This window comes from Sporothrix brasiliensis (genome assembly GCF_000820605.1).
Source record: "Sporothrix brasiliensis 5110 chromosome Unknown Cont14, whole genome shotgun sequence".
Taxonomy (NCBI): Eukaryota; Fungi; Ascomycota; class Sordariomycetes; order Ophiostomatales; family Ophiostomataceae; genus Sporothrix; species Sporothrix brasiliensis.
Window position 1 is genome coordinate 985,983 of NW_024467133.1, and position 14,704 is coordinate 1,000,686.

The following is a 14,704-nucleotide window of genomic DNA, read 5'->3' on the forward strand; positions in this document are numbered from 1 at the left end:
ACATCAGTTTCCGCACTCGGGTTTGTTTTGTCATGTTTTCCGTCTCGAGGTGCACAATCTGATTTGCCAGCTGCATGGCACCGTGTATGAGGGCCTCTCTGGTTTCTGAATTTGATCATTTTGATCATTATTTTTGATTTGTCCATTCGGGCTATTTACTGTTTTCTCTCCTGGAAAGTCATACAAAACCTAACCCACACAAGGTTCTTTGGCTCGTCTTTCCCACAGACCCCAGAACACATGTGTATCGGGCATTTTGACAGACACTTGTTGCCGTCCGCTGTCCGCGGAGTTCATGCATTAGTATATCCACATATTTTGAGGTGTGACTCCATTATGTTCCGTATTTTATGTCGACTGCTTGGTTGCTGTGTCTTGTGGTATCCGGCGTTTTCTTCGTAGCCCTCGCGAGTTCCCCCATGAGTCCCGTCGCTCTAATCCTTTGTCCTGCTAATCCCCCCTTCCTATTGCGTCATCATTGAGCTTGCTTGCCCAGCTGCCATCACCAGAACTTCTGAGCTGCTTAAGGCGCAACCACCAAACGACCTCTGCAGCAATCGGGGTGCCACCGGCGCACACCAGACAATGCCCCCATTTATCAAACTCTGTTCGTGCGACGGCTGTTATTCTCCGCTCCGCACCGAAAGAGTGAACTCCCAGCTCCCTTAGACTTCCTTGCTCCCTTGACCCAAATGCTCGCCAGCTCATGATTGGCAAACATCCTAAAACTTGGCTAGCTCCATCCCGGACTGACGCCGACACACGCAGACTGGGTAAGATCAGACTGGGTAAGATCAGACTGGGTAAGATCAGACTGGGTAAGATCAGACTGGGTAAGATCAGACTGGGTAAGATCAGACTGGGAAAGATCAGACTGGGTAAGATGCCAATCAAGTAGAGCATTTTTCTTTTCTTTTTCTACGATGTATGTGCACTTATTGGCGGTACGTCGATTTCCTCATTCGTGGCATTTATCTCGTCTCTTCTATTCTCCCAAGCACCAAACACCTCCTCTATCGGAAATCCCTTCCGCCTTACTGCCCCGCATTTCTTCAAATTCGTCTTCGCCCTCCCAATTGTGCCATCGACGATACCCAGACGTCTGACGGGCTATAGAAACAGGTAGAAGTAGAAACAGTATATAATCGGAGAGGTTCTTTCCCATCGTGTGCGTAGCCGATCCTGTAGCTCTTTCCTCCAACCTCTCCCGGCTCTTTCCCATTATAAATCGGCCGATCCTTTTCTATTTCCGTACTGTACTTTCCCATATTTATCAATGCGTCTCCCATTCAGTCGGACGTCTGTCTCTCCATCACTCGCTTTGTCTCGTCCCTCCTCGCCTATCTCGACAGCGTCGTTCTCCTGCCGCACCGCTGCGCCATTTCCTGCGCCCATCCGCCACTGCAGACAGTTTCCACCACCAAGGCGCACCTTGCGAACAACTCCCCTACAAATCAGAACAATGGCTTCTTCCGCTACCACGACCGCCGACGCCGCCCGTTTTGCCAAGTACCTCCCCGATATCAAGCTCAACGACGGCACCGAGATCCCTATTATCGCGTACGGTCTCGGCACGGCCAACTTCAAGACCAATCCCGCTTTTGAGCAGAAAATTGTTGACGACACTGTGAGCGCCATCAAGGCTGGCTTCACCCATCTGGACGGCGCCGAGGCGTATGGCAATGAGGAGGAGCTTGGTGCCGCCATCAAGCTAGGCGGCGTGCCCCGCGAGCGGCTGTACATTGTGACCAAGTACAACCCCAAACCCACCGGCACCGTCGAGGAGGCCTTTGCGCTCTCCCTCAAGAAGCTCGGCGTGGACCACGTGGACCTCTACCTGATCCACAGCCCCTTCTGGGAGGGCATCACGGACGAGCAGATCCAGAGCCGCTGGGCCGAGCTCGAGGCCATCCAGGCGTCGGGCCGCGCCGTCTCGATCGGGGTGTCCAACTTCTTGCAGAGCCACATCGAGGCCTTGCTCAAGACCGCCAAGGTTGTGCCCGCCATCAACCAGATCGAGTACCACCCGTACCTGCAGCACGGCGATCTCGTGGCATTCCACCGCAAGCATGGCATCGCCGTGTCCGCGTACGCCCCGTTGACGCCCATTGTGCGCGCCAAGGGCGGCCCTGTCGATCCCTTGTACACACAGCTGGCGAAGAAGTACGGCGTGACCGAGGGCGACATTGGCCTGCGCTGGGTCCTTGACCAGGGCATTGTGACAGTCACCACGAGCTCCAACTCCGAGCGCCTGAAGAACTACCTGCACCACCTGACAAGCTTCAACCTGACGCCCAAGGAGGTCGAGGAGATTTCTACGGAGGGCAACAAGAAACACTACCGTGCTTTTTGGACGCGTAAAATTGCCGAAGACGACCGCCGTTAAAGCGAATAGACAAGCCGAAAAAATAAAACAGAAAAGTATATTCGTCATGTTCCATATTGAGCTTTGACACGAGGCCGCAAAAAATACCAACATAAGATTCATTTTTGCTGCATGTCCGTTGAAACTTGATGTCCCCGCGTGCGTGGTTATAATTCATCGTCAGACTCAGAGTCACTGCCACCCATGTTCTGATCTTTGCTGCTACTAGCAGGCGGCGCCGCAGCAGGGCCAGTCTTGGGCTTGCCAAAGGCGAGTGTGCGGCGTGGTGGAGGAGCTTCGTCCTGAGCAGGTGCTGGGTCCAGCACTGCTTTCTTTGGCGCCTGCTTTTGTGCCTTGCCCTTGGCGGCTTTGGTTCCCTTTGACCTTTGCGACTGCTCTTCTTCCTTGACCTCGACATCCTCGTCCATGAGCTCAGCATCCTCCTCGCTTTCTGTAGAGACGTCGTCGTGCTCCGTTGTGCGGTCGTCGTCTTCCGACTGCGTGTTAGACGCAGCTTCGGCCTCAGCTTCGGCGGTAGCGGCCTCCTTGCCTTTTTGACGTATACTTCCTCTCGTCGCAGTGCCAGGAGCCTTCTCGAATCCACCCTCGTCGGAGTCCTTTTCGTCTTCCGACACAGCCGCTGCCGCGCGCCGCTTGGCGCCAGGTTTGGCTTTTGCTGTTGTTGTGGCCGCGCCTCTCCCAACTTTGCCAACCCGGCCGCGTGCCGCACCACGCCGGCCCCGCGTTGACGCTGGCGCGGGTGCAGATGTCTCGTCTTCCTCCATGTCTTCCTCCTCTTTGATCTCGGCCTCAGCCTCAGCTATCTTTGCGGCCTCCGCTTCCGCTTGACCCGCCATGGTGAGCTGCCGGTACTGCTGCCGGATCTTGGCCTTCTTCTCGTTCAGCAGTAGACAGAAGTTTTCTAGGAGGACCGCCTCGTCCGCTTCCTTGGTCTCCAGGAACTCGTCCAGCTGCGCTTTGAGGTCGTCTACCGCCGCCTGCAGGTTGCGTTGCTCTGCAGTGGCCGCCGAGAGGTCTTTTGCTACCTTTGTGCGCTCCTCCGCGACCTCACCGCACCACTCAAATAGCTCGATGCCTTCATCACCATCATACGTCAGAGAGAGTGTTCCCAAACGTTGCTGACATGTGGCTGTTAACATGTATGACATTTGACGACAATAGGAAAGAGAAGTAGCAGACGCCGGATGCAAAGCTTACAGTGATATTCTGGACTCTCTTCCGGATAGTGACGGTGAGCGTTGACTCCTCCTTCACCGTGGCCGTCGCGTCGACGTTGTCAACCGAGCCCTGCCCTAGCAAGAGAAACGAGAGGATCTGCTCCCACTCCTCTGGCGAGCAGGGCGCGTTCTGGCCTCGCAGTTTGTCGATCCGGTCATGCCGTACTGGAGGCGGGGTGGCAATAACAGAATATGATAAGTTTCGTGCGTTTGTTTCATACAATCCAGAACCAAACGGATCTTTACTAGAAAACAAGGGACCCTGCACTCGGCCGCTGGCTGGGGTAAACACACTTACAGGCAAGGACGTACGGGGCCACGCCCTCTGTGGCCACCAACCGTACGTTGAGTGGTCGGGAAGCCGAGCCAGATGGTGACACGCGGACGAGCACGAAGGACCCTTCTTCATCGGAGCGCGGCATCCGAACCACATGGGACGTCTGGTCCGCCATTTTAATATTTGGGGTTCCCTAAGCGGGGTGCAGAGCCGGTGGAGGCAAAGGGATAAAACGAAAAGTCGAAAAGTCGAAAAGAAAATACACCGACCAAAGCTCCAGCTGCAAGGGCTATATCACGGCGCGACGTGAGAGGGCAAGGGATAGCCAGACGAAGTGAAACAAAGCAGAGATTTGAGGGTCGTCGTGAAGCTGGAAGTCATATGATGCAATAAGAACGTCGATATATACCCCGGCGAGCAGGCATGAACATGCAAGATTGGTACAGGGAAATGAGAAGACGACGGCAGTCCGTGTGTCGCGTGCCGTATGCAATAGTGTAATAAGTGTAATATGTGGAACGTGAGGCGGGCCGCCAAAGTGAGAACAAGGGGACGGTCCACAGGACAACTCAGCAATTGAGTGAAAAGAGATAGCACTGCGTCTTGGCGAAGAAGTGCGACAGGCGATGGTTGTTTCTTGCGTCTTCCTATTTTGACTCGCGAGACCCTGAGAAACGGACAGCAGAACAAGTTTGAACGGCACAGCCTTATTCACTGCCTTATTCGTCGTTTAACATACGACATACAGGGTTGGCCTGAATACCCCAGGTGGATAAGATGGCGTGTTCTGACAGCCGGGAAGAGCTATCTGGGAGCCGGATATGATGCCCGACGACTTATGGCGTCGCAAGAGGTGAGCGAGGACAAACGGGCAATGGGAGGGTTGGAGGACGGCGGAAGATGAAACTGAAGTCGGCAAAGCAAGGACTGTGGGGATATTCTGGAACGTCTTTGTGAATAATTCTGGGCCACTATTTTTCTTCGCAGAGCGCGCCGCTATTCATTTAGGCAGCCATGCTCGTAAATGGGTTCCAGCCGTGCATTGCCTTGCGACCCAGCGTATGAAGTAGTGTAGGATAGTGCTGGGAACGGTGGGGTGCGTTGCAGCGAACGAATCGAAAAGTTCACGGACGTGTGATGCATGGACAGTGGTAGTTGTTGCGCCTCAGATCGATCGGAAGAAGAAGCTGAGGTGGTCGCACATGATTGGCGGACGACGGAAGTTACGAGGAAAGCACGAACTTTCGTTTTACAAGCTGACTGACTGCAGCTATCACGTGCTCGTCTGTTTAATACAGCAAAGTTAACCTACGACGTATGTTGTATCAATTAAATTTGGCAAGTGCATCAATCTGTTAAAGACGGCATGCATCGTGAAGGAAAGAGCTTGGCGTCGACTGCAATCTGGAAGTTTATACGGCGTCGGAGGAGGACGGAAAGAGGGGAAACCTACCTGAGAGCGGCAGGAACGCGTCTGTTTCGCGTACCTGACGCGCTGTCGGGCTGCTGTGTTGTTGGCCTTGGACTATTCCAGCCAATCCGAGACGTGGTTTGTACGCTACAGAGTCCGCTGTGGTGCAACTGCAACTTTTCAGAACCATCACTCGGCACTGCACCTTCTGCAACTGGATTGCGCATGCCATGTGGCGTCCAAGAATGTATGAATGCAGCCCTTGCATGGCCGCCACAGGGCTTATTCAGGCCGGACCTGCATTTTCAGCGCCTGTTTTGGCACTGAAACCTGTCTCTGTCCGGTCTGGGGGTCTGTTGACGCACGGGCCTTTAGCCTGCCCGCCCCTCGTCCCCCGTTGTTCCGTCCTCTGCCAGCCACATCAGGCCAGGAATGTCCACTGTAAAAATACCACTCTGCGGCGTAGCTGGCTCAGAAAAGAGCACGGATCAGCACTATCCCAGGTGCAACCCACCACAACCTCTCGATTTTTCGCATTTTTTGCTCGTTCGCACCTGCGTCACCCCTGCAAAATCACTCTGAGTGGTTGGCTGTGCCTTCCCCAACCACCTCTTTCCAACTCTGCCGCTCCATCGCGCTTTCTTCCATTCCCGCCCTGATTTTCTCTGCATTCCAAGATCTTCAAGCCAGCAAGCCCTTTTACATTTTACCTTGACACAATTCTCGACTCTCTTTTTGCGCTCCCGCACTCCTCATCGTCGTTTTGGTTTGTTTTCTTTGCTTTCCTTTGTCCAGTCGCTCTCGGAAAGCCCTCATCGCCGGGCTCGTTTGTTTTCGTCCCGTGTCGCGACAGTATTGCGCGGCCTCTTTTCGACACGGACCGACGACCGGGCGAAGATCCAGCATACGTAAAGGACGAGACGACAACAACAGCAACAGGAACAGCAACAGCCTCGACGACAATAATAGCAAGTACGGAAACAATAGCAGCTCTAGCCACGATACTGCAACGCGCACCCGCAACGTTTTGCAGCCAATATCTGCAGTGCCTCGCCATGTCCTAAGAACAGAAATATCACGGTTCCATTTCTTTCGCTTTCTCTCTCGCCGTCGAGCCGCTTCACAACTTTTAATTCGATATCAGCCTAGAAGGTAGACCACGATTGCACGAGCTATTTCAATTTCACACGACTCTTCTATTATTCCAACTGTTGGGTCTTGCGACCTGGGGAAATACGCCGCCGTTAAGACGTCCTCTTAAGATACTTTCCGTGTCGTTTGTGCGGACCCGTTACTCCGCCTGCGGGAAAACACTTCATTTCTGTTAAGATCAGGGCCCGGGAAAAGGAACTGAAGTGACGGACGACATACACGAATTCAAATTATTCGAAGACGAGTGACTTTTTTTTTTTCGCACACACGACATTACTTATTGAGACGCGTCTCTGGGCATCTTCACATATCGACTGCAACGCTCAGTCAATTTTTTTTTACCCAGCAGCACATGGCCACAGACAACTATGAAACTCTTCCACTGATTGCGTCTCTTATCCCACCAACCAACGAATCTCCAGTCTCCCATCTATATTTCACCTGCCCTCGCCCCTCGCACGCGACGTCGTCCCGGTCAAAAGCTTTCGTAGCTATTGGACGACAGAGCGAAGCGTTGTAATTAAACGAAACACACAAATTTTGACCGATCAAACACAACAAAATGGAACCATTGCGCCTCAAGCCGAGGCAACCCGTTGAGCATGTGGTGGAGAACTGGGACGACGATGACTTTATGATCGATGGCGACGACATCACCTTTCGCAGCTCTACAAACACTGCTCCATTGGCGCCTAACAGTCGCCGCGAGTCACATTCATCATTCCGTTCCGACTTTGAATCCATTCACGCCGACGAAGAGCAGCAGGTTCTGCTCCCGGGCGACGACGAGAAGTCAACGTTAGACGCCATTGCACTTGCCACCAATGCTGGCATTCCTCTCCCCACGAATGTGCCGCCATCGGCCCTCATGGGCGGCACGATCAAGAGGCTCGGAGGCCGGAAAATAAAAAAAATCTTCCAGGAGGACTGGGGTGACGATCTGGAGTTACCAGATGACCCGCAGCCCCTGCATATCAAGCCTCAAGACGGGTCACAGTTTCCCGACGTGTTGCGTCAAGTTAGCGGCAGCTCCACCCAAGCAAGCCCCGTCAAGTCGGCCAAGCCTTCACCAGCTCTTATTCGTCCGGAGTCGGTAGCACCTGCGCCAAAGACGTCCAGTGCCGCGTCTATAAACTTGGACCAGTTTCGGGATTCGGATGACGAGGACGACTTCTTTGGTGACGGTATCGCCACTATCAAAGTCCCGAAGACGCGTCAAGCACCCAAGCCAATATCCATGATTACACCCCCGACACCACAGAAGAGCGCTGGCCTCGATGACGACTTTGAACAAGACCTGGAGCTGCCTTCTAATGGAAAGTTGACCTTGTCAAAACGGAAGGACATCCCCAAAACGCCGTCGAACGCGCTCGACGATTTCGAGTGGGGCGAGGGAAGTCTGGGAACACGCTTCGGCGGAACCCGGCGCGACGGGCGCTCCAACCGCAGCTCTTCTGTTTCTGCTCTCAGTCCCAGTGTGTCAAGTTCGATCACTGCTGAGAGCGAGGGTGAAGATGACACATTTGATGGTCTTGTACTACCAACGGGCCCTGTCAACTTTGGAGAGAGACTGCAAAAGAGGCGATCGAGCCGTTCGCCCCAGCGGTCGTCCAAGGCGGCTGAGGAGCTTCAACCACGGCAGCCATCACAGACCTCGTCTCAGCCACCAGCTGCTTCTGCGGCTTCTGCGGCTTCTGCTCTGGGTATCTACCAAGCAAAACCCCGCGAAGCGGACAAAGAGGACTTTTTGACTGGCCTTGATCTTGGGGACGGCGAGGTTTTCGATACCAACCGCATGACCCTGCACCGTCATGTCCGGCTCAAGGAGACGCGGCCAGCGAGCCCTTCACGGCCCAAGGCTGCTGTATCCATTACCTTCACCAATAAGCCTACAACCGGGGCATCGCGGTTGCCGCGGCCAATGACCCACGAACGCACGCACACTGCTTCCTCTCTCGAGCCTGTCTCTGAGAGTGGCGGCCCCATTATCAGCCTTGCCCGGAGATCCCAGTCCCGCCTCGGCCACTCGGCACAGTCGTCTGTGTCTAGTATTCCCACCCCGTCTACCCCTTCCTCCGTTCAGTCTATGCCACCTCCTTCCACACCCCGCCGGCGCGAGCTTGGTCAGAAGACGTCAACGACGTCTTTGCGAAACGAGCCCACGACTACCAATGCCCAGCTCCTTCGCCTGAAGAGGTCACTGCCGGTCATGAGGCAAAACCCTTCCCCTGCGCCAAGGCCCGTTACATCACGCGGTGGTTATGAACGTCCTCCGTCGCGGACCGACTTCGGTGGCCGTCCTCAGTCTGCCATGCGCCCCAAGACGCCTACCGATCGCATGCGCCCGGCCGTAGAGAGCTCTGCTGCTCAAGCCAGGAGAAACCCGATGCCGTTTCTTCCGGCTGGAGCGTCACAATCTCAGTCACACCACGTCACGTCGAAAAGCTCGCGAACTTTCCGCCGCCATGATTCTGATACTGCCGTGGATCTGCGGCCAAGTTCCCGTACCGTGTCACGCTCTACGATGCAGTCGCCGAGTCCGTCAAAGAGAAATCGCTACGCGGATAAGCTGACACAAGATGGCTCTTGGCAGCAACTCAACAAGCCTCGCCGTCAGAGGCAATTTGGTGACGGTCATGAGCTTGACGCGTTTGATGACTTACCTACGTCCTCAACGGCAGAATCCCGCTTCCTGCGGCAACCGGCATCTGCTAATCCAAAGCTCCAGCTGCGCAACAAGATGTACCAAAACATTCTCCCAGATCGCACCACAACACCTTCCCCCTTGACGGTGTACTCGCCAACAACCCGGAACGACAACTTGCCCCATTTCGCCCGCGACACTGCTGCGAGTCGGATTGCGCGAGAGACCTCTATCGCGCAGCGCATGCCATCGGGATCTGGCCCTCTTGCGCCCCTGACCACGCAGCGCGTCGCTCAGCTGTCCACCCGCAACAACTACAATGCACCCATCATGCCACACCTTCCCCGTGATACCATCCGGTCGAAGAAGACGCCGCGCCGGGTCCCGCAGCTGAAGCCGCACCTTATCTCCAACTTGAACGGCGCCAAGGAGTCCAAGACTGTCAACGGCATGTTCTACAACCCTGTGACCATGCGCTGGGAAGGCAATGAGAATGCTCTTTCTGAGTTTGACCCTCCCGCATCGTCGCCTTCAACTGCGTCGATACCTCCGTACCTGCTTCGCGAAAAGGAGAACGCGACGCCTCGGCCCGCGCTCATCACTCCTATTGGCGCCACAAAGGGTGTCCAAGTGGTTGGTGGCATGGTGTTTGACCCCCAAAACATGTGCTGGCTGAAGCTTGGGCCCCAGAACAACACCCAGAAAGAAGGTGACGATTCTCTGGATGGGTTTAACGGAATCGACAGCGATGAGGACGTTTTCAAAGACATTCCGGACCTGGACGATGTGGCCGACACCACCGAGGCAGGCACTGGCCGGGTCAGCGACGTTAAGGACGATTGGCTGGTCGGCGAGGAATTCGACGTGGGCCCGGAGTTTATCCGCCGGCAACGCGAGGAAGAACAGCGGTGGAGAAAGAAGTGCGAGAGATGGATGGCCTTCGAAGACCGCAACCAAAGTTCTTGGCGTTGGCTCCTGCAGGAGATGGTTACTCATCCGATGTAAGACCGCCGAACCAGACTTCTCCCACGTTCTCAATCAATACCACACATTTCATACTAGCCGAGCGTTTGGGAACGACGCATTTAATACCCCATTCATTAGCATCACCACACACCCACCCACCCACTCACAACATACGACACATGAACTATTCCTTTGCCCCCTACCCTGCCTCCTGCCCACACCCCCTTCAACACTTGTACCAATATGTACGCATAAGGGTGTACGACCTGGCATTTCACATGTCGAGTGTCAGGATCGGTTCTTATCCACTTGGCTGTGCAGCATGGCGATGCTCCCCCAAGCTGAAATCCCTACCAAATTAACGGCGCTGTTTTTATCCGGGGAAAGCGGACGGTATCCTCTACCTTGGCGAGTCTCAAAAAAGCATATTCAGGCGTGTTATTTGGCTTTTGTTTTATTATCTAACTTTTTTCACTTTATGACATGATGGGTTTATGATTTTTGGTTATGAGTCTTTCTTCTCCTTTTCATTCCACCAGCCTCGTTATCTTGAGTGTCTTTGTTATTTTATGGTCTTTTAATATTGACAGCCGAAGCGTGGCTTTCGGGGCATTTTATGTATGGATTGCTTGTGCATACCATAGACCGGGGGAGAGGGGCGGGGGGGGGGGTTGAGTCGCAGAGAAACGGGGAGATAGAGATGCTCCAACAAGCACCTGAAAAGAAACAGTTAACATTAATTTCGTTGCGGTGACGACGGTGGGCGATGTTGATGTGACGCGAATGGCATATGATGCCAGTTCGACAAAGAAACAGCACGAAAAGGAAGCCCGTAGTGTGCAATGTAAATCAATGTTAGTAATAGTAAGTAGCAGAACAAAACACCAAACTCTAATGATCTTTAATGTGTACAAAAGATAAACATGGCCAAATCAAAATCCAACCTCTCCCCCCCAACCTTTTCGTTATGAAACGCTATTTACTTCCTCGAATGGATGACCGACTTTATCCTAGTTCCTATTTGCTCTTTCTCGCTTGTGCCGGCTTGCCTTTTTGCGTCTTTGGCGTCTTTTGTGTTACCGGCGTGGCCTTGTCCTTCTTTCCAGTAGTAGTAGGAGCAGCATCAGAGTCCGATGTGGCGCTCTCCTTAGCCTCCTCCGTCTCCGTCTTGGCCGTCTTGCCCTCCTTCTTCGTGGGCTTGCGGTCCAGCATGTGCGGATCCAGACCACGGCGACGCATGGCGTTCTTCCGCGCGCGGTCCATGTACTTGCTGTCCTCGTCTTCGTCGAAACCGCCGAAATCGTCGTCCTCGTCTTTGCCCTCGGCATTGTCCTCGCCGATAGGCATCTTGTCGCTGGCACGGATGGCGTCGCCATCGTCACCGTTGGTCTCGGCGTCGGAGGAACCGAAAGCGGCGGCGGCTTTGGTCGAGCCGCCCTCGGCGCGGACAGCGTTGGCCGGCGTGGGGGCAAACTTTTTGAATTTGGCGACGAAGAAACCGTCGACGTTTTGGTGGTGGGGGTAGAAGCGGCGGGTCTGTTTGATGGAAGGGTCAAAGGACTTGCCCATGAAGCTGGTGAAGCCTTCTTTGCCAAAGGGAAGACCAGTCTCGACGAGGCGGACGTTGGGGCGGCGCTTGAGGGCGTAGGCGACAACGGCCTCGTTCTCCTCAACAGCGACGGAACTAGACAGGTTAGCAAGATGTACATGAACAATATGCATTATTTCACAATTGGATAAAAATAATGGAGCACGAAAGGACATACCAAGTAGAATACACGAGGTAGCCACCGGTCTTGCTGGCGTGGTTGACCGAGTCAATGGCCGAGAGCAGCAGCTGCTTTTGGATGTGGGCCAGCTGCATAAAGTCCTTCTCAGTTTTGTTGGTCTTGACGCTGGCATCTTTGGCGATGACGCCCGTGCCGGAGCAGGGGGCATCGAGCAGGACACGGTCGAAGCCGCCCATGACGCGGGGGAAGTCGCGGGCGTCGTAGTTGCAGACAATGACGTTGCGGGCGCCCAGACGGTGAACGTTGCCAATCAGACCCTTGGAACGGGCCTTGGACGGATCGTTGGCAAAGACGACGCCCGTGTTCTTCATCAGCGCAGCCAAGTGCGTGGTCTTTCCACCAGGGGCAGCGGCCATATCGAGGACACGCTCATGCTCCTGGGGCGCCAGGGCCATGACGGGCAGGAAGGACGATGCGGCCTGCAAAATGTAGTGGCCGGCCAGGTACTCAGGCGTAGCACCAAGGGGCACGTTGGACTCGAACACCTGCAGACCGACCTTGCTCCACTTGCCGACAGGCTCGAGGGTGACGCCGCGGTTGATGAGCGACTGCGCCAGCTCACGACGGTGCGTCTTGAGTGTGTTGGTGCGCAGCACAACGGGACGGGGTGTCTCGTTGGCCTCGAAGAAGGCAAAGGCCTCGCGCGGCGGGAACAGGTGAAACAGCTTGTCGGCGAGGTACTCGGAGTAGCCGTAATACGCGCAAATGTCTTTGATCAGCTGGGCGACGTACTCGGTGCGCGAGCGGTCCTTGGCGGCCAGACGGCCCATGTCCTCCAAAACCTGGATGGTCTCGCTGATGCGGGTACGTAGCAGCTGCAGGTCGGGCGCCAGGTTCGTCTTGGCTTTGCCGCTACCGGCGCCCGGCAGGCCGTCCTCACCGCCCTCGCCGTCGTCCTCGCTCTCGTCAAACATGTTGGTGCCGACAATGTTGGTCTGTAGGGCGCTCTCCTTGAGCTCAGCCTCAGCGGCGGCGTCGTCGCGCGCCTGTTTCTTTTCGAGTTTCCGCGACAGGCCTTCGATGTTGGCGGCCGTCAGCTTCTCCTCGGCGTCCGACTCGTCCTCATCGTCTGAGAATACAAAGCCGCCCTTGCCGGTGTCGTCCTCAATGTCCGAGTCCATCACATCGTCCTCCTCCTCCTCGTCGTCTGAGCCTAAAAAGTCGTCGCCAAGCATGACAGCCTCGTCGTCCGAGTCCTCGCCAAGCAGAGCGCCGCCGGCACCCTCGTCGGAGCCAATGCTTATGTCGTCATCGTCATCGCTCGAGTCCGGGTCCAGGAGTTGTTTCTTCTTCGGCGCAGGTGCCGTCTTGTCCGTCTTCTTCGCTGCGGCCGCTATTGTGCCGTTCTTCTGCACGCCATTCGTTGCTGCAACGGCATTCTTCTTTGCAGGGTTCTTCACAACGGCAGCGGCAGCTTTCTCTGGTTTTGTGCTGTTGCCCCGGCGGCGCTTCGAGGAAGGGCTGTCGGCGCTGGCGGCGGGCGAATCGACGGGTAGACCAGCTTTCCGCTTGAGACGGGCAAAGTGCTCTTCGGAGAGCGGCTCGGGCAAGCCTTGCTTTTTGCCGATGCGGCGACCAACACCCATTGTAAACGAGGTGGAAAGAACGTGGCAGAGGTGGGTGAGAGTGTTGGAGGGAAATAAAGGGTCGGAAAGGCGGAGGGTGAGGGTGTGAAAAGAGGACGGTATGGCGGACTTCCTATTTGCACCTGCAATTGGCAGGCCGTTTTGCTGTTACCGCAGAAAAACGGGCGAAACTTTTTTTTCCTGGACTGCGGCCGATAAGAATAGATAAGGACGGTTCCACTGGCAAAAAGCGGTACCAGCCACCACACCGCCCACCCGCCTAATTGCATTTAGCTAACAATAGGGGCACTCAGGGGACAGTCAGGATGTGGGGTAGTCACAGCAGCATGACGGTAGCGCTGTTGCGCAGGTAGCAGTCAGTGAACAACTGGTTTGGCTGTCAGCTGAGCTGTTCTTTCGCGTGCATCACGACTTTTGAGTTTCTCCATCCACAAGCAATAAACACCAGCGATTCGCCCTTTGCACATTCTTTACAACAAGTGCCACAATGACCGAAGTCCAGTTTGCAAAGTCCTTCCTGGGAGCGCTCGACGGTCGCCCCGTCAAGCTCCAGGCCGACTACACTGAGGATCCCAAGAGCTATCCGTCACGGCCACCGGTACGGCGATTGCACCTGTTCTGTGGATCGTCTCGTATTTTCAAACGCTAATGCCTCGTTTGTGCTACTAGTACACTCTGCCCCGTATGCCGAAGTCGATGAAGAAGCCCGCGTCCGCCTCCAGCAGCACCAGCGCACCCGGCCAGGCCCCCGCCATCACCGTCTCCATCAAGTCGCTCCACCGCACGCAGCCGCTCGACGTCGTACTGGCGAGCCCCGCGTACGCTTTTGCGCTGGCGACGACGTCGCTTCTGGACGTGCGGACTGCGCTCTCCGAAAAATCGCACGTCCCGGCGGACAAGCTGCGTCTGCTGTACAACAAGAAGCCTGTATCGGACAGCAAGGTGCTCAAGGACCTGGTCGCAGATGGATCCGGAACGGAAATCAAGCTGGGCGTGATGGTGGCCGGCGGTGCCGAGACAGTAGCAGCGGCGGCTGAGGCGGCGGCGGCATCCGTGGCAGCTGCACAAGCCAAGTCGGCGACGGCACCAACAGACGGACAGGAAACGCCGACGGCCATTGCAGCCGAGAGCGAGGCTTTCTGGAACGACCTGCGCGGGTTCCTGGTGAAGCGGACAGGGAGCAAGACACAGGCAGACGAACTGTTTAGTTTGTTTTTGCGGTCGTGGGAGGAGCGGATGATATGATGAAGGTGTCGATTTTGGGGGGTAGTACAT

General features: G+C 55.4%; 5 protein-coding genes across 5 annotated transcripts; 3 read left to right on the forward strand and 2 right to left on the reverse strand.

Annotated features, from left to right (window-relative positions):
* Positions 1 to 1,462: 1,462 nt before the first annotated feature.
* On the forward strand, positions 1,463 to 2,386 carry SPBR_03816 (uncharacterized protein; the record flags this gene model as incomplete). The annotated part of the gene is made up of 1 exon (XM_040762106.1): positions 1,463 to 2,386. The coding sequence occupies one exon, from the start codon at positions 1,463 to 1,465 to the stop codon at positions 2,384 to 2,386; it is 924 nt and encodes a 307-aa protein (XP_040622973.1).
* Positions 2,387 to 2,532: 146 nt separating this feature from the next.
* Positions 2,533 to 4,055, reverse strand: SPBR_03716 (uncharacterized protein; the record flags this gene model as incomplete). The annotated part of the gene is made up of 3 exons (XM_040762006.1): positions 2,533 to 3,504; positions 3,584 to 3,768; positions 3,902 to 4,055. 3 exons carry the CDS (start codon positions 4,053 to 4,055, stop codon positions 2,533 to 2,535), a joined length of 1,311 nt encoding a protein of 436 aa, XP_040622974.1.
* Positions 4,056 to 7,005: 2,950 nt separating this feature from the next.
* SPBR_03588 (cytokinesis regulator protein) lies at positions 7,006 to 10,092 on the forward strand (the record flags this gene model as incomplete). Its single annotated transcript, XM_040761878.1, has 1 exon — positions 7,006 to 10,092. The coding sequence occupies one exon, from the start codon at positions 7,006 to 7,008 to the stop codon at positions 10,090 to 10,092; it is 3,087 nt and encodes a 1,028-aa protein (XP_040622975.1).
* Positions 10,093 to 11,070: 978 nt separating this feature from the next.
* SPBR_03621 (ribosomal rRNA methyltransferase Nop2) lies at positions 11,071 to 13,429 on the reverse strand (the record flags this gene model as incomplete). Its single annotated transcript, XM_040761911.1, has 2 exons — positions 11,071 to 11,737; positions 11,820 to 13,429. 2 exons carry the CDS (start codon positions 13,427 to 13,429, stop codon positions 11,071 to 11,073), a joined length of 2,277 nt encoding a protein of 758 aa, XP_040622976.1.
* Positions 13,430 to 13,916: 487 nt separating this feature from the next.
* Positions 13,917 to 14,674, forward strand: SPBR_03840 (uncharacterized protein; the record flags this gene model as incomplete). The annotated part of the gene is made up of 2 exons (XM_040762130.1): positions 13,917 to 14,027; positions 14,099 to 14,674. 2 exons carry the CDS (start codon positions 13,917 to 13,919, stop codon positions 14,672 to 14,674), a joined length of 687 nt encoding a protein of 228 aa, XP_040622977.1.
* Positions 14,675 to 14,704: the final 30 nt, after the last annotated feature.